The sequence below is a fragment of the Telmatherina bonti genome (assembly GCF_933228915.1).
Source record: "Telmatherina bonti genome assembly, chromosome: 2".
Classification (NCBI taxonomy): Eukaryota; Metazoa; Chordata; class Actinopteri; order Atheriniformes; family Telmatherinidae; genus Telmatherina; species Telmatherina bonti.
Genome location: NC_136620.1, coordinates 35759621 through 35779339, shown reverse-complemented (window position 1 = coordinate 35779339; position 19719 = coordinate 35759621). Strand labels below are relative to the sequence as shown.

General features: G+C 38.1%; 1 protein-coding gene across 1 annotated transcript in view; it reads right to left on the bottom strand.

Annotated features, from left to right (window-relative positions):
• pdhx (pyruvate dehydrogenase complex component X) overlaps positions 1-19441 on the bottom strand; it is a 28543-nt gene extending 9102 nt beyond the window's left edge. Inside the window, exons 1-7 of the mRNA XM_079259757.1 lie at positions 19295-19441; positions 16198-16281; positions 14406-14506; positions 7789-7985; positions 6005-6103; positions 440-605; positions 153-300 (exon numbers count right to left, since the gene is read on the bottom strand). Coding sequence (XP_079115883.1) covers positions 153-300; positions 440-605; positions 6005-6103; positions 7789-7985; positions 14406-14506; positions 16198-16281; positions 19295-19430 — 931 coding nt within the window. The 5' untranslated portion in view covers positions 19431-19441. The remainder of the gene's footprint in view (positions 1-152; positions 301-439; positions 606-6004; positions 6104-7788; positions 7986-14405; positions 14507-16197; positions 16282-19294) is intronic.
• Between the last annotated feature and the right edge of the window lie 278 nt (positions 19442-19719).

The window sequence follows — 19719 nt, the reverse complement described above, 5'->3', positions numbered from 1 at the left end:
GGTCATGTGAAAACTTTGAAATTCACATATTCATGGAAAAGGCTGCCTTCCCGACCTTACTGGGAAACATTCATTTCACAGTCAGGGTGGTAACGTGCGTGTAATAAACACTGCTTCAGCATACATGCCAACTTTGAGGCTTTGCGTTTTACCTTTGGCCAGATCTTTGCGGAGCTTCATGACGGCAGCCATGTCACAGTCAATGGAAGCATAAGAATGAGGGATGGTGGTCTTCGACTGGGTCAGTCTTTGAGCAATGACACGCCGGACATTTGAGGCCGGGATCTCTGTAAAAGTTCCCTGTGAAGTCATTTAATCAGGAGAAATGGGCATTTTCAGAAAGTAAGGGGAATAAATGATCATCTGAAAATAAACTGTACGCTTAATAAATCAATTAAACCAGTCAGGTAAATGAGGGATCAAAAATTTAAGCGCTCACTGGTGCTCCTGGTTTCCCTGGTACAGACAGAGGTGGTATGTTGGGTCTGCTGCCTGGAGGTGGAGGCGGAGCTGCTGGGGTGGCGGTCGGACTCGGTGCAGGTGGCGTAACTATAGTTGGTGCTGCTTTCAGGGTGGGGGACGTCTTTAAAAGATTCAACGCATCTCTAGAGAAGAAACACAAAAACACAAATGAGATAGACATTTTGTAAATAGATCGTTTACATTGTGACATTTCTATAAACAAGTGTGTATGCAAAATAAAAAATGTGTCTGCAATAAACACAATGGGATACTTTTAGAAATTTAGACATTTTACCAGCACGTGTGTGTTTTATATATTTTGAAGTAAATTGTTTTATTACATAAAGCACTTTGTATTGTTTTTAAGCACGACAAGTACTATACAAATAAAGTCTGATTTGATTTGATGTTTTCTTAAATATTAATTAGTTTGAATTTTTTTTCCTTTCAAACAAAATCATCTCCTTCTTGGCATCTCACTGTAAATGAACCTTCACAGTCAGACACAGTTGTGTTTGCTCATATGCTCCCACACTGCGTACGAAAAGCCTTCAGCTAGTTCAGTCTGGTTTCGCTTGCATCAGGCTTGCAGAAAGGTAACTTCAGGTTATCCACAGGTGGACAGGCGTCATAAGAATCACACGCTGCTCCCAAACACAGTCAGGTGTGGCAGGATCAGGTGTCAGCTGGTCTCATTAACCTTTCTTCAGGCACCGATTTGGACAGCTTTGCTTCACTCACAAAGTAAAACAACAAGCAAAATGTAGTTTTTATTTTTTTTAACTGTTGTGCTAAAATCCCTTTAATTTGAGACATTATCAACCAACAACAAAGTTAATAAATGATTACTTTATGATATTTCATACTTATCAATACCTTACTGGACATGATGGAGATGTCTTTTCTGTATTAGTAAATATTTTCTTAAAAAAAAACAAAACAACTAAATATCACAATGAGCCGCTGTGCCATAAAGCAGCTAGCTGCATGGAGGACTGACATACATGTACGACAGGAACAGGAAAAGGATGGATATAAGCAGCCACAGAGAAATGAGATGGTGCTACATACAAACTTTGGCCGTAGTAGCAAAAGAGCTGTGAGAGGCAGGTATCAGGTGCTGAAAACTCTCTGGTTCCAGCTGAATGCACACTTATCACCCTCCCCACATGCATCCAGTCTGGTCTGGATCAGCTGCCTCGGAATAGCTGCGGACAGTCTGAGTAATACAGCTAGGTTCTCCTGGTCCTTCTATTTATTTATTTATTTCGATTGATTCAGCAGATCAGAAATAAAATACTTTCAGAACTTTCAACAACAAAACACAGGAAATGTGTCCTATCTCCCACAAAGTCACCTGATCTCAAGTCATTTATAGATACTTATATACAGTAACATTCATTTTTCTTGAATATTAAAGACATTTTAAGATAAATATTTTTATAAACTTCAGGACATGAGTATTAAATCAGGTATCAGGGAGTAATCAGACAACACTGGAGCAGAAGTGTCCTATAGGGAAACAGGAATCTAAACCAGAGTTTCTACTGAAAGGAGCTGAGAAGGTGGCTGTATAGAAAAATATCTACTTAATGGATAAATATTTTTACCTTTAAAAAGGCAAAAAAATCCATTCATAAAAGTTTGGTGTGAATGTAGAAAAGTTTCCTTGGAAGTACGACTTGATACAAGTTGAACTTAGTGATGCGTTTGTCCTTGCAGGGAGGATTGGATTGGTTGTTTATGTGTACCGTATGCATCTTGGTCCATGTGTTGTTTGCTGAGGCGCATATGTCATTACAGTGCTGCAAAAACCATAACAGCCGTTTAACGTATACCTGCTACTATTCATAATATATCATAACTTTCCTCTTCCCAGACACATTTGCCAGCTCTTCGGGGGGGGATGACCGAGCTTCTCACCCCATCTCTAAGGGAGAGCCAGGCCACCCTGCGGAGGAAACTTATTTCAGCTGCCTGTATGCAAGATCTTGTTCGTTCGGTCACGACCCACAGCACATAGATGAGAGTAAGAACATAGATCGACTGGTACATCGAGAGCTGCCTCAGCTCCTTCTTCACCACGTTAGACCGGCGCAGACGTCACACTGATCTACCTGTAGATCCAACGCTCCATCCTTTCCTCACTCGTTAACCTTCTTTGGTTAAACTCTTATTCACACAGCTGCCCCACTGTTGGAACAACGATGTTTTACTAAACACAAATGTTTGTTTTATTATGATTTGCTGCGTTTACATGGGAGTTTTAATTCCAGTTTAATTCCGAATAAAAGTTAATTCTGCTTTAAACTGATGGAAAAACAACCATGTAAACACTTAATTCCTGATGCTAATTTCTATTCGGAATTAAACTTAATTCCGATGTAAGTGGCTGGTTTAACTCTGAACTATTTAATTCCTCCGTCATGTAAACCTTCATTCCGCTCTAAGTTAATTCCGGTCGTCCTGTCCCGATGTTTTACCCTCCGTGTTCGGTGGTCTCCTTCCCAGTTACTACAAAAAGTGTGTGTGTGTGTGTGTGTGTGTGTGTGTGTGTGTGGGGGGGGGGGGGGGGTCCTTGCTATGGAACGAATACAAGTAAATAGACTTGATGATGACATCGCTGATATCTTGACTGCTTCTGACCCACAAATCTGCACACAGACACACACTGTAGCCACTACTGCCACCTAGTACAGTCTAAGAAGAAAGAAAAGGTGTTGCAAGGACTAAAAAGCACTGCTGGATTCTAAGAAAGGCTCTCAGAAATAAGCTTTTCCTACTGAACAGAAATCCAGCCTAATGGGGAAAAAGTGATAACACCAGAGTGGCATCAGAGAATGAGAATATGGAGGAACAACATAGTTTTTTAACACCTAAAGCTTCAGCCAAGTCACAGTTCTGGTCCTTTAAAAACCAGTTAAAGAATAAGCAAGCTTCTAAGTATCAAAATAAAGTATATAAGTAATATAAACAAAAAAAGGTCAGTTCCCTTTGACCCCTTTCTTAAAGCAAAAGGTAAAACAGTTGAGGAATTATTATACACTCACTGCATACATAACTGAATAAAGATAAAGATGGAAATGCATATTTGTAGCATACCTGTTGTCAAATTATGTAACACACTGCGGTCTCATCTCCACATTGCGTGACCTCGGTTATTCATGCCCAACATAGAGGGGCCCAGCGAGAGCAGAGGGAGGGAAGGGAGAGGACGCCTTACCCTGCTTTCAAGCTTATCTAATGCATCAACAAACAAAGACTAGGAAAGGATCTATTATGCCCTTTCATTAAGCTACATTTAATAGAAACTGTAATCAAAAGAAGTTTTTTTTTTTTCCTGACAAGAAAAGAACAGACGAGTCTCACCAAAGAAAAAATGCTTCCAACAAAATTTGCATGTAAAAGGTTGAGATTAAAGCATGCATATTAACTTATGGACACAGTTTGTTGTTATGTGTGCTCTAATTAGGCTGATTTTTCCTTTTATATGCTGTGACAGAGTTATGAATGACCTCATGTCTGCCTTTAGTAATGTGTTCTATTGTTTGGGTCATTTAGACCATTTTGACCATTAACAGGAGCATTTCTAGAGAATCTGGTGAGACTTTGTCAGCAGTTGGCAGCTTACGCATGCAGAAAGAAACCCAAGCAGAGTGCACAGGTGAACGGACATGATGCAAAAGGTATACTGTGGAAATTTAAGGCTTGTTCTTCCAGCACACTGACAATGGAGAATGAGGTTTCCTACCAATCTAAAATATGAACCGCTGAAAAACAGACAGGTATAAATGCCATGAAGGAGCAACAGTAATCAGCGTGCACAATCAGTCACCAGGGATTCTTTGGAGAATTACCTGCTCCACTCACACACATGCTCTCATTCATAGATTTTCTGGACTGAATACTTAAGCAGCTGCGAGAGTAAAAAGTGGAAATATTGCATTTAGTGTGACATGAACATTTGTGTTTTCACACACACACACACACACGTCCTCAAAACACTGCTTAGCAAACATAAGGGCCACAGTGCGTGTTCAAAACAGAACTGTGTTTTACGATGAAGAATATTTATTATTAGTCTTCTGGCAAGTTTGTTCAACAAGATAAAAAAATATGTATATTTTATTTCATTTTTCTAGGAGTATAGATTTTTCTAAAAAAAAATAAAAAAAATCCTGTACTTCAAGTTCTTCCTGTTTTTTTTCATAAGCTTTTTTTTTTGTTTATTTAGTTTTTTGCCTTTTGAAAATCAGACTTCTTGAGGTTACCAACCAGCTGAAGTGTCACTAAATTAATTGGCTACGAAGGTACCCACGCAAATCTCAAGTCTAAGAGTGTTTAAAGAAAATAATCTAATGGGGGGGGAGGTGTTACAGAGCAATTAAAACTGCATTACTAGTTAAACCATTTAAACTACATAAGCACTTAAATTCCACTGACCTCCATTAAGCAGACAGTACACTCATGGTTATGAACAACTAATTACACTGAATAGTGTCACGTTCATGATTTCAGCAACACAAATAAATAGTGATTTTGTGTTTTTTTCCCAAAGCAAAAGCACTGAGGTCTGAGTTACATATTGTCAGGTTTTAACATTAGATGATGTGAAGAATGTGTTTGATTTAGGAAACTTCTTAACATTTCTCTTTTACCAACACAAACATCCACACCCAAGAGTGTATTGGCTGGGGTTTCTATGGTCACCAGTGGCTCCTAGAAACCAGGTTACTATGGCAACAGAAGTTAGTTAATGAGATTCCCCAAAAGGCTGTTACAACATGAACATTGAACCAGCTTCCCTCAGTGATGGCAGGTAGCATTTATAGTTGTGTTTAAAAGCTTTCTGCTGCGTGAACTCGCTTCTTAACTTGACTAAATACTACATGAGACACTGAATATTTATTTACTGTATCACTCTTTTATTCCCTACACTGCCTACAGTATAGAAATGTCACCCTGCTCTTGCTTCACAGATACTCCAGCATTAATTTCCTGTAATGTTGAGCTTTTCTAACACTGCTAAACACTGCTGACACATCCCCTTCTGTCAAACAGCCCTGATAAAGTGAGACATACACGTCCACTAGAACTCTTGATACGTCTGATTTGTGGTGTTTACCATCTTATTTACAGAGTTGTAGTGATAACAAAGGAAGACTAAACCATGAAATAATTATGTCCCTCCTGAAATTTAAATAAAGATAACTTGGCATGAATTAATATCAAAAAGTGTTAAAATTCTCTTTAAAAAGACTTATTATGTGATTGGTCAGAACCACGGTCTGCCAACCCAAATGTTTCAAAACTCAGTGACAATGTGACCAGCTGGATCCTTTTTTAAAATCTGTATATGTACATGAACAAAAAGAGCCTTTTTGTTTTTAAAACAGAGTATTCCCAGCCAAGTAGTAGAAATTCATGAAGTGAATCTAAGTGTTCCTGGAAATGATACACACCACCTTAACATGTTTTAGTGATTTCAACAGAACATGTCTTTTAAGTAGTACGTTTTAAAGCTATAGTAAAAAGCACTCACTCCTTAGTAATAAGTCCTCTTGGTCCAGTCGGTGTGGCTAGTTTTGGGTCAATATTATGGGTGTCCAGAATGTGTCTTGCTGCTGGACTCAGACGTAACCTGGACAAGAATGCAGCACAATTATTTACTTACTCTTTAAAAGACAAAACTTTAAATATAAAACAGTGATTAAAAAAAAAAACAGTGTAAAGACAAAAATTTGCATGGTGCTTTTAATAACCCATCTATATATTAAGAAAAAGAAGAAAACAGATGCATCTAAAGATTTCTATGACCTTTTAAGCATTACTTTGTTATATTTTATTGTGTAAATTTACATTTTTGCCATTTTACAGAGACACAATAATTTTATTCAACCATCCATAAACCATATAGAAGTCAATGTCTGTCTGTAAGGTTACATTCATAAATGAATAAATAAAGTAAACTAAGAAAAGGTGGAAAAAAACCATCTTCTGACTTCCTCATAGTGTTTGACATGAGTATTACAACACGTCCACCTTTTCTCTCTCACTGTCAGTGTGATGTTGCCAAAGTAAACTTGAAACACTCTGAGACCTCCACCAAGCCATTGTGTCTTTTTTCTGCCAATGATTGCAGGCATAGGTTTTGAGTTAGAAGCTCTAATAGCAACATTAAAAGTAAAGAATACTTTAAAAAATCCTGGATCCAGGTGGTGATCCAGATCACCCTGAAAATATAACCACTTGTTCTTCATTTAATTTCTCAAATTTTCCTTAATTTTTAAGCAAGTGTGCTTCAACAGGGAAACTCCTAATACCTGCAGGATAGTGGGCCTTGAGGACCAGGTTTGGAGATTGCTGGTGTAGAAGATCAGCATAAATAAAAGCTACATGACAAATAAATATCAGTTTGCTGGATGGTGGCTCGTTTGCTTACACCAAGCTTATGTATGTGAACAAAGGTAAGCAGCATCTCAAAGATTGTAAAACAGGAACAGAAAATTTTAGCTTTTAGCTAAAAGACAGAAGATACAGCAACATCTGAAATCTGTGCCGTTAATCTTTGAAAATTAAAATTTCACATATTACCAATGATTGCAATGAACCCACCAAGGTTCACTGAAACCACATGTTTTTTTTTCTTTTATAAATTTGACTTGAACAGTGATCAGTAGGGCTGGAAAAATTGAATCGAATAATCGAAAATCTGGATTTTTTTTTGCTTCACAATTGTAAAATCATTTTTTTTTGTTAAAAAACTTTTTTTTCAAATAAATAAAAATAATCCATAATAAAATTTTTGTCATTTTTAATTGATCTTGTCTTCTTAGGCAATGTAGCAGCAGAAAGATGGTCTGACTACTGTGTTGTTTTTTCCTCATTGAAATCAAGATGGGCTGTAGCTCAGGAGGAAGAGCAGTTGTCCTTCAACTGGTAAGTTGGGGGATCAACTCCAGGCTTCCCCTGAAATGCCAAAGTGTCCTAGGGCAAGACACTGAACCCCAAACTGCCCCCCGATGTGCCTATTGGGGTGTGAGTCTGTTGTGTGTGAATGGGTGAATGTGACAAATAGTGTAAAGCGCTTTGAGTGGTCTGTATGACTAGAAAAGCGCTATAGAAGTACAAGTCCATTTACCAAAAATGATGAGCCAAAATAAAAAAAAATAAAGTTTTATACAAAAATAAATTGGTTACAAAAATAACCAATATCAAAGAATTGTGAGATTCACAATTCAAATCGAATCGGCACCCAAAAAATCAAATCGAGACAAAAGCATATCGTCACAACCCTAGTGATCAGCATAGAAAGGTGACACTCACGGCCCTGATGGGACTGATTTTGGTGGAGGAGATGCAGGTTGTGGAGTAGAAGGAACTGCTGAGACAGTGGCAGGTGGAGCTGCAGATGGAGGTGCAGAATCTGGAGGGGGGATCTCGACCTGCTTCCAGTCCTGCCCTTCCTCCACCATGAGGGCAATGAGAGCACCAAGCCGAACATTTCGACTACCCTCTTCCATCTGTAAAGTAAAGATACAAAGAGGTAATAACATAGTTAGAATGGAAGATGTGCTTCAGTTCCTCCTAAAGAGGATTGCGAAGGTTAGAATAAAGTGAAATTATTCCAGCATGGACATGAGGAAAAATAGAAAGGAAAGCTGACACTAAAATAAATTAATTCACCGGGATTCAATGACCAAACCATTTGACAGCCATTATCTAGGGAACCTCTTGAAACATGGCGCTGCCATCTCAATGAAGTCACTTCATTTCCTATCGTGTGGAAAACCTCAACAGGCTCCTGAAGTGCACTTCATGCATCTGATGACTTTATATACTGTCAACTATTGATTTTCTATCTTGTTGCAAAATAATCCAAATCCAATAACAGCTTTTGTCTCCAAGCTGGGCAAGAGGTTGTTCTTCACATATAGATCAGAGTAACTGAAAGACCAGGGACAACATGGTAGGTTGAGTAGATCTACTTCATCGGTTTTCAAAAGGTATCCCCCTGAGTGGGGAGCCCCTTGAAACTGTAGCTCAATATGACACAGAGGATGGAAGGAGGGAGGAAATAGAAGAAACTACTAACTGTGCTGCTGCTGTAAAGCTTCCAGTATTATTGGTCAAATCTAGAGATAATTAGTAGCAGTTGTGAACAAAAAGGAAAATTCAATGCAGAAAAAAATGACAGATGCAACTTCTAAGAAACAATTAGAATACCAAACTTGTGAAATAAATGTGAGAATGAGGTTGTGAAATCAAAAGCAGAACTAAGATAGTCATATCAAGCAAACAGGAAAGAACAGCAGGATGTACACACCTGTGTTCACTGGTAAGAAGGTATTTACTCTGGACCAGAGGAAATACTGCTGTGGGGTATAAATAAAATAAAATAATCCTGCGATGGACTGGCGACCTGTCCAGGTTGTACCCTGCCTAGCGCCTAAAGCCTGCTGGGATTGGCTCCAGCTTCCCCGTGACCCTTAATCTGATTTAGGCGGTTTTGGAAAATAAATGAATGAATGAAAAATAAAATTATCCTGAATTCTACATTAATAAATAAAGAGGTAATTTTTTTTTTTTTTTTTTAATCATGTATCGTCATTAAGCTGAAAACCTTCCTTTTCCATGATTCTCATAGTTAGGATATGAGCATCTCCTGAGTTGGAGTCTGCATGTACGGGACCCAACTGTCCAGGTTATGTTCATTGCTCTTATAGTTATTGGTAGTCTAGCCAACCATTACATATGTAGCAATGGGGACGTCACCTGATGCACTGAGAAGTACCTTGCTCCATCTTTCTAATGTATTAATGCATGAACATATGACAGTATTCTCATCTTTAACATACTCCTCCTTTTTTCCCAGGTCTTCCTGAATAAGTGCAGTTGTACATGTTGACCTGTCTTTCCTGTCCTCTCCACCCCAACCAGTCGAGGCAGATGGCTGCCCTCCCTGAGCCGGGTTCTGCCAGAGGTTTTCTTCCTGTTAAAAGGGAGTTTTTTCCTTCCCACGGTCGCCTCGTGCATGCTCAGGATGGGGAATTGGATCGAAGTCATGATTCGATGCAATCAGTTGGTTTCTATTATAGACTCTTGATGAATTGGCTTGAAATGATGTGTATGTAAAGTGCCCTGTGACAACATTGTTGTGAAGTGGCGCTATACAAATAAAGCTTTAATTAAATTTAAAAACATGTGTTGATAATTAATTATGTTTACTAACCTTCTGTAACCTTTTTGCCTTCATGCTGGGAACCTGTGTTATTTTTATTTGGATGCTTGTATGCACATGTGCAGAGTGGTTTGTCTTGTTTTTCATGTTTAACATCATTACAGCATCTCTCTGAGGTGGAAGGAGGTTGCGTGGATGGGGGTAAGTGCAGGGGCCTCCCAGGGAAACCAAGTTTTGTGTAAATTTCCACACAGATCCTTCACACAAATCTTTCCATGAGGAAAAAGGAGAGGTAATGTGTTTCCCACAACAACTGCGTGACACAACCATATTTGTAATATGTGACATGTTGTAACACAGTCTTCAAGATGGCTGTCAACTTAATGAAAACACGTCCCTTATGAGACCAAACAACCAAAAGCATGGATTGTTATTGCCTTGTTAATTTATCTGGTATATTGAAGTAAAATAATACCCTGTATGTGCAGTGCAAAGCAGGATCGCATGGAGTTGGACAGCTTGTCAGAGGCAAGTCTGAACCAACCAAGATTGTTGATTATATATTTTGTTTGGAAAATCTGTTGAGGAGAAACATTTGCAAGTGATGAGTGACCGGCAGCTTGATAGAATGGTGCTGTCAACGGTTGCTAATTAAAGCCATTCATTTAATGCAGTTTCTAGCAAACTCTCCAAAACGCGCTGTACCATTTGTGCCACTCCACTTCTCCCACTCTCAATCACAACAAATCACTTCTTTCCATGATAGAATTCTATTAGTTATTCACGCTACGCACATTTTAAGATTAAAATGTAAAACAGCTTTATATGATGCATCTATAAGGATACTGATGAAGTAAATTTCTAACAGATTATAATAAAGAACAATCAGCAACCACGCTCAATAACTGGTGAACCTTCAAATGAATGATACAACATTGTCCTTTCCAAGGAAAGTGCATTTCACCTTTAAAAATAGCCTGTAGCACTTCATGTAAGGACCTGCGTCCAACTGGACAGTCCACTAGCACCTTCCTACGATGTCCTCTACTGTTTAATTTTGTGCTTGTGTTGTTTTCACTCATATGTAAGTTGCTTTTCATAAAAGCATCTGCTAAATGACTGTAGAATAGAATAGAAAAGTGGAAGTTGTACACGCCCTTACAGAAATACTTGCGCAAATCCACAGAAAAAAAACAAAAACAAAACACTGTCACAACACAGTCACGACCTGTGCACTATACCGGTTATAGTATGCAGCATAAACATACGGCTACACTGCAGTTGTGTGGGGATCAACACTGCCATCAAATGGTTATAGACAACATGCAAACATTTAGAAAGTGGAAACTATGTTCAGACTGGAGTGTTTGTCACAAACTAGGTTTGTCTGACCTACAAAACCATGTAAACCTGAACCCTGTCTGCAATCACAGGTTATCACAGATTGTAGTTAACTGGCAATTTTGTTACTGTGAAATTATTTAAGAAAAAAAACTATTAAAAAGCTTATGGACTAAATTGATCTAAAACAGCTGATGATGACTTTTCTATTAAACAGTTGGGCAATGCCATCTCTTAGATACTTAAATTGAGTCCTCAGGATTAAAAAAGGCAGCTGATCTATGACAGCTTCATCTATAATTTTTCATAGAGATGCAACCTCAACATGAAAAGTAGTTCAACTTAACTCTACCGGCATTGCTGTGTTAAACAAGGCTGATATAAGAACAATATCCAAATATACTAATAAAGAGCTTTAACCAACATCTAATCGTGCTGATTTATGGACCCAATGGGAGAATCATCCGCTCACTTCATTGAAAGCTTCACCTTGACAGTTGATAGCATTCCTTTGAACTTTTATCAGTTGTTTAAGACAAGTGGAAAGATTTACAATTGCTTAAAACACGACTGTGTCACAGTTGTTAGTTAACTAATACAAGTAGATTATATTCAGTGTGTAGCTGCAAGTCTACAAAAAGCTCAATAGATCAGCCTCTGGCTGGATTGTGTCTGAACATTTTTTTTTTTTTTTTCAGAGGGAGGATGGATTCAGACATGCACATAAATTTTAGAGAGATACTTGAAAGACTGTGTAAGAGACAAGGTTTGGCTCTAATTAGTAGAGCATGACAGACATTGCAGAAACAGGGCTGCAGTCCCATCCCTCATCTTAGCAGCAACAGTCTGCGACTGACAGAATCTCTCACACATAAAATCTCAGCGACCAACAACACGAACTGGGGCTCACAAATCAACTCATCCCTTTCTGGCACCTGCTGCTCTCCATTTCCCTTTTTACTTCACATAGTTTTCTTGTCCTCATCTTTGGTTAACAGCCGGAAGGTTGTGTGCTGCTGGCTTTTGTCATTGGCAAAAGAATTCTACAAGGTTTATTTATACCGAAAATTTACCTGAGGGACATGTAAATTGGGCTTTGGTGTTAAAATGGAGGACAATACTGAGAATAAATAAGGAGTAGCAAGTAATACATGGAGATTTGAAGAGGAAGAGCTGCAGAATATGGAAAACATAGTTTGATGCCTTTTCAACACATTTCTATACAGTGGTCTTCATTCCACACAGACAAACACAGTGCACCAACACATCTATGAACGTGTCATTTCCTCAGGTCTTTGACTGGTTTTACTCTTCAGATTGAAGTCCTTGTGTCAGGTTAGAGCAATGTTTCACAGTTCCAGTCCTAAGGCACCCCTGCCCTGAATGTTTTATAGGCAACCCTACTTTAACACACCTCAATGAAATAAAGGGCTCGTTAACAGGCTGCCAAGAACTTAATGAAGAAATGTGGTTATCTGACTCAGGTGTTTTGGAGGAGGAACATGTCTAAAACAGGCAGAGCAGGGGGGCCTGAGGACTGGAATTGAGAAACACTGGGTTAGAGCAGTGGTTTCCAGACTTTTTCTGCAGGGCCCCCTTGTCAACGACGACAATAATGTCGAGCCCCCCTCCCGTCACATAAACCAAAGAAACATACTAGAAACGTGTCTTTAGTTTTAAAACCGTGTCAGTATAATTATCCATTCTTCTGCTTTAGAGTCAAACACTCCTACTACTTTAGGTGAGAGGAGTTTTCTATGAGACGATGCTGCTTTAGTAAAAACAACTTTGCTATTTATGATAGTTGGATAATTTATTTCTAAAGTAACCTGCAGGCTTTTCTTTGTGTTCAGGATGAAAAGTCCACAAGTGGTGGTGTAACTTGTTTGGCTTCGTATTTCATGATATTAAATTATACTATTTTGGTCCATGCAAAAGACTATGGTCTCATTATTACCCACCATTGGTTATTATTATTACTGGTCAAGCTTGGACAGATATACTCCATCATAGTTTGCTTTTTTTTTTTTTTTTTTTTTTTTTTTTACTTGAAGTCTCTTTTGTTGATTTATCATCATTCCCAATGTTATTTTTACAAATTTATCCAGTCTAAAAACTCCCAAGTTTTATTTAGCCTTGCTGTGCCCCCCCTGTGATCACTCTTCCCTCCCCTCCGGGGGGCCTGCCCCCTAGTTTGGGAACCACTGGGTTAGAGCAATGCACTAAAAGTAAAGTGGGATTAAGACATTTGTCTTTGGGGTTCCAGTTTTCAAACTACAAGCGTCCAAATCACAACATGAGCAGATTCTATTCCCTGTTTTCTTCGACTCATTGCCTATAGCTGTAAGAAAGCTATAGTCATGCTTTCCTTAATAAATAATCTCCCTGTAAAGAACCAGTTCACTGTCTACTGCAGCCATTCAAGGCATCTGACAACAAGCAGGTAATTATAGTATAACAGGGTGCTTCAAAAGCCACAAGACCACCACCCCGGGCTAATGCACTCTGACCTATACACATTTGCCACCATAAATCTCTGACAATTTACCAATATATGCAGTTTTACTTCTTACCAATACACACACAGACTGTATAAAGGCAGGAAAGAGGGGTTTATCAAAAGCAAACCATTCTTCCCTCTGCCAGCTGAAGCCCCCTACCCCCAATTCTTGTACAGTTGCCATGGAAACTACCTCATCGTCGCATTCATCGAAGACAGGGATTGCGTAAAAGAATGTGGAAAAAATGGAAGTCGGTGAAGTAAAAAGACTGAAAAAGAGAAAGAGACCTATGGTTTCTAACTGAACGCTGAGTGCACAGAACACTCCTGAGTCACAATGTTCTGAAGTGTTTTCCATTAGTGGCACAAGCTGTGGGATTAATGGAGTTTGTTTTTTTTTATGACAAAAAAAATTGCAACCTATTTCTCTTTTTTTACATGTTGTAATTAAACATCATGTGGCCATAAGCAGAAGGTATGAAGAAAAACATGTTGTGGAATCCTGATGAATGACAACTGACTGCTCAGGCTTTGGCAGGCTATTAAATATTCAAATACCAAACAACACTGGGGAGGAGGGAAACAGACAAATATTTATCAGTAAAGATGTCATGTCAAAGCTTGGCTGTCTTTGTGTAAGGAAAGCAGTTTCAACAAGCGTTGCTAATTAGCACAGACAACAAATGAAGCCTGTAAGCAATTATCAGGATATCTTATGAAATTAAACAGATTCCAAATCATGACCAGAACAAACTTCCTGAACAGAACAACTTCCTGCTTTTATAAGTTATGTGATGAAAACATCTGTCTGGGTTGTGTTGCTGCAGTTAGCAAATCAATGATTTTTTTCAGAAGGGCATGTGTGTTTTTTTTTTTTTTTTTTTTTTTTTTTATTGTTTGTTTTGTTTTTTGCTTACTCACCAGGATCTTTGCTAAAACACCATCGTCATTAGACTCCATGGTGACCACAGCCTTGTCGGTCTCAATCTCACAAAGGGCATCACCTGCAGCCACTGCCTCGCCTGTAGATGAAAAGAAATGCATCATTTCGCATTCCCTCGTGCCACCACAAAATATTTTCATTATCAGCTACAGTGCTAATGATTCATTTTACTAGACCTGGAAGATCCAAAAATGTGAATATTGCTGGCATCTTCAACTGAACTTTATTTGGCTTTGCACACAGACAGATAAGTAAAAATGTCTAAAAATTGAAGCTTTTCACTGATGAAACAAAATGGTTATGTGGGAAAATATCAACCTGCATCTGACTTCTATAAAACAAAGAGCCAAATCGATGTTTCATGAAAAATGCAAAGTTAGTCACATGAAAAGGGATAATCTTCGATTATCCTTTGAAAGGAATCCCAGCACTTCACTCCATTTCAAAGTTGGAATATTTTATAATTTAATTAGCATTTAATAAGGATAGCAATTATGAACCACTGACTCTGTTTCCATTCCTGTTTGTGCAACAACCTGAATGGGCTTCCAGTGAGGAAATAAACAAACAGACTCTTATCAGCTCCATGGGAAAAGAGACAACGACAACAACTGATGTTGGTTAGCACCTTGCTTGTGCATGGCAAGGGCCTCTCTAGATCAATAGTTTAATGATTAGGTTAATGCTTGCCAGTATTTTCAAGCCCATTACACATGGAATCAATATTATTTGTGATGAAGTAAAGACGAGGAACGGCATTGACTAAATATCCTCATGACTTTGTCTACATATGAAGACAGTCAGAGGTAACAGAGATCTGAAATCAGGTCATTTTTTTTGTTTAACTCAGGGTCAGTGCTATGATAAAGGCAAAACAAGAGTCTGTTTACAGCAACAAGATGTGTAGGAGGTGAAAGGGGAAAACAAGTGTCACAGGAAGTCTGGGTGGGAAAAGGTGGGGGAGGGCTGATAGATTAGAGGGAGTATTGACTTTGGAAGCCCCCCTGAGACCAAACAATGATTAGACTTGAGATGTGTGTAACTACAGGGGTTACATATAATATGCAAGAGTTTATGTGAGAAAGAACAAGCATCTGTGTGCCCCCCCCCCCCCCCCTTATGTTCTAACTAAATAATACATTATCACTGCTTATTCTTCATTTGGCTGGACAGAGAAAGAAACATGTTGTTAAAGTTACAACTCAAAGAATACTATGGTTTTTAAATAATCATTTAAGAAGTTAAGATAAGATGCCATTGTAGATTAAATACGTTCCTGGCAATGACTGAAGATTTTAAAAACAATGTTCTGTTTCATAACTTTCCAAAATGTGTTCATTTGATACAGACTTTCTTTTAAATAATTGATAACATCTTTTGCCTTAGGAAACAAATTAAGTATTATTTAACTCAACTATGATTATCTTATATTGAGATCAAGGATGTAGTCAAAATATAATAAGCTAAATGCATTTTGTTGGCACTGAAAATGATTTTCTCCTTCCTCCCATCTCACATCTTACTCCGAGCCACAGAAGCACATGGCAACACAGCAGCCCAGCCAATCAGAATTCAGCACGCTGCTTCCTGATGAATGAGTGTGGATGAAGCACCTGGCTGAGCGGAGCTGCTAAGCAGTGATGAACAGTGACTGCTGTGGCTCCTTCCTGCTAATTAACCACCAGAGCTGTCAGGTGTTCTGCTGCTCAAGCCTCCAGTAGAAAACTGGACGATGTCTTTTTTTTTTTTTTTACCGTATGTTTCCATTACCTTCCTTCTTTAGCCATTTGACTATGTTTCCTTCCTCCATGGTAGGGGACAGGGCTGGCATTTGTACTTTGAGTGGACTGACCCCTAAAGGATAAAAAAGGAAACAACACACAATTTACTTGGAGACAGAGGCAAAAATATGGCTTCAAGTTGGGAAAAAAAAAGAATGAGAAATAAAATGAGAAAATTCCTACAACCAGGACTTTTGTTGTGTTTTAAGTTGCTAAAAAGAAGAGGTGATTGGCTGCAAAAAGAGCTAAAATGGGTTGACATGTACAGCAGTAAAGCGCAGGGTGCGACACGATGAAAGAAGCATTCCACCTGCAGGGAGTTTATGGAAATGTGATCCTGGCTGACTCTGTACCAGAGGCTGCACAGACTTTAATGTTCTTACAGGCTTTTGAGCCACCATCAAACATAAATGTAAATGTCACCATTTAAACCCAGTCAGAAAGCGAGAGATCAACTGGCACCCAGTACTGGAGGAAATGGATGGAAACATGGGCTTTTTTTATTTTTTTTATTTCTGTCATTTGTGCCTCCTTGTCACATCTCTTTTCTCCTTTCTCCTTCAGTAGGACCCGGCGTGGATTTGAATAAAACATGCAAAGTTACCTGAATTTCTAACCTGAAACTTCAAAGAAGTGAGGAGAGAAGGGGCTTGCTCTGGAACAAAACCAAGACTGAGCAGGTTTGTCCTTTCCAGATGCATTTCCAAAATTCCCAACACATTTAAGGTGATGGATGTTATGTATTTTCCTCAAATTTGATGTAATTACATACATTTTTACAAACAAGACAGACACTTTTCTTGCTTACCATAAGCACAAATAATGAATGCAAATGTATACAATCATCCATATCTCAAAACAGCACACACAGCCTCTGTTCTGTCCACTACCTTCCTTTTCATCGCACTCTAACATAACCTTTCTCCCCTGGTAGCAACATGGCCAATGCCTTGAGTATGCTACTACTAACAGACAAAATACTGGTTATTTGAAAAGGTAAATAAGTTTCCACAGAAATTCTTTGTACTTATTGCAAACTTTAAAAGTTTGTAATAGAAAGTTTGAAAGTACAAAGATTATCTTTATTACATATATATATTTTTTTAATTGCTTTTCAAGTCACATTAGTCACAAGAAACAATACATAAAACCTTAGTTAGTTAAAGGATAATCTCAGTTTAAAGTCCTGTTTATTGTCCTTTATTTACTGTCACTTATTGAACTCACCCATTTCTTAAAAGAATTTTTCCCAGCCTGTGTATATGAACTTTATTCTTTAGTTAGCAGGGACTGCAGCCTTTGCTTTGCATTAAATATGTCCCTGTGGTTCAAGTTACGTACTGCTGCCACCTGTTGGACAGACGCGTTTGCTGATTATGTCTGTGTGAACAGGAGTTTCAGTTTTTGTAATGTACCCAAAGAAAGTTTTGTCTTGTGAACATTTTAAAATCTCACAGTAGGAAATCTAAGATTAAAGTAAAATAAATAAATAAAAACCCTGCATCTCTGCACTTTGCATACTTGCATTGTTTGCAATAGAACCATCAGTAACGTGATGCTTTTCCTGCTGTGAAATGTGTCAAACCGATTGTGAACCTTATAAGTGAACTCCATACTTTTACACCTTGTAAATTCTCAGAATAAATATAGTTAATGGAACTAAAGTAGTATACATTCTTATAAACATATGCACTCCACATCCAAAAAATGTTGTCTGCTGATGAGCAGCCAGTTCCGACACAGACAGATCATGGATTTAAGGAAAAACAAACACAATGCATCCAAGTAATATATTGGGCCACCTTGTGCTGCTGTAGCATACTGATTGTCCCTTTACATTCATTCTACAAGGCTCTTAAATTCTACTACAGGGGAGTCAAACTCTAGTCCTGGAGGGCCAGTAACCGGCAGGTTTTTGTTGTTTCTCTCCACCATCACAGCTGATTCAAATCAAATGGATCCAGCAGCTTCTTGTCAGCTAATTTTTGAATTTTGGTCAAGTGTGTTAGAGGATGGAGACATCAAAAACCTGCAGGATAGCGACCCTCCAGGACTGGAGTTTGACACCTGTGTACTAAGATGATGATCTCAATCTGCACTGTTGTTCCAATTCAACTGGTAAATTGTTTACGTCACAAATTTAGTACTCAAATTTAGTCGGGCTGTGACGATATGCTTTTGTCTCAATTTGATTCGATTCTGATTTTTTTGGGTGCCCATTTGATTTAAATTTCGATTCTCACAATTCTTTGATATTGCTAATTTTTGTAGATTAAAAACAAAATAAATGTATAAAACTTTTTTTGCTTGTCATTTTTCTTGATTTCAATGAGGAAAAAACAACACAATAAGTCAGAGCATCATTCTGCTGCTATAATGCCCAAGAAGACAAGTAAAAAAAAAAATTTAAAAAAAAATCAACAAAAACAATAAAAATGACAAAAATTTATTATGGATTATTGATATTTATGAGAAAAAAATTATTTTAAAATTGCGAAGCAAAATAAATTCAGATTTTCCATTTTTCGATTAGATTTTCTCACCCCTAAAATTTAGTACTTAATTTACTGCTCCTTTTTCAGCAGATCGAAATACATTTTCTTATTGATTAAAATCTGATATATATATACAGTAGCCAGATAATCAGTCTTTTAATAGAGAGCTTTAACAACCAATCAATAAATACATAAATCCTCTTTCAATCACTTAAATAATTTTCAGTAATCATATTAACAGAAAAATATCTGAATCGACTGGACATGCGTAGGAAATTGATAAACTCCACAGGCCATTAATGTGAATTTACTGTTTATTTGTATCAGCTGAGTGAATTTAGTAGGAAGTAGGAGATGATCTTGATTTAGCTTGTAGCACTAGTTACCAACAGGACTTTCACATAATCACCCCAAACCGTGCAGTTACAGGTGAAACCGTTTCTTCCATATGATGACATTGTTATTAATTATCCTGTGATGATAAATGATGTAAAAGTTTCATGAAACCCCAGCTGAAGGAAAAGACATAATTAGCTGTTGTTAGCTCAGAGAGGACAGCAGCTAATTCTGTCTTAATCACCCAACACTCACCGAGTATCCATGGTGACTGAAAGAACTGTCTGATGCGATCCTGACAAGGCTGCTTGGGCCACAAAATTTTGTTTAGATTAGATAACCTGAGTCCAAACAGGATTCCTTGACGACCCAAGCGCAAGGAGACCGCCATGTTGTCGTCCTCCGACGGTACGGGGTGCCCGTTGAAGTGCCTGACAATAAAACAACTGGGACAACAGGAAGAATTTTTTTGTCTGGCGAAAACATATGAAGCCCATAAAAAACCCAGCGATGTACAATGTGCCTGTATAAATATTATTTCCACAAATATTATATTATAGAATCATATGAATTTAAGCGGACAGCCAACCAATGCTTGCTATTTTGGGTCCATCAAGGGTCTTCCTTCACTCCGCCCCCACTTCCAATCTTCCAATACTATATTTATCTATTTATCTCTC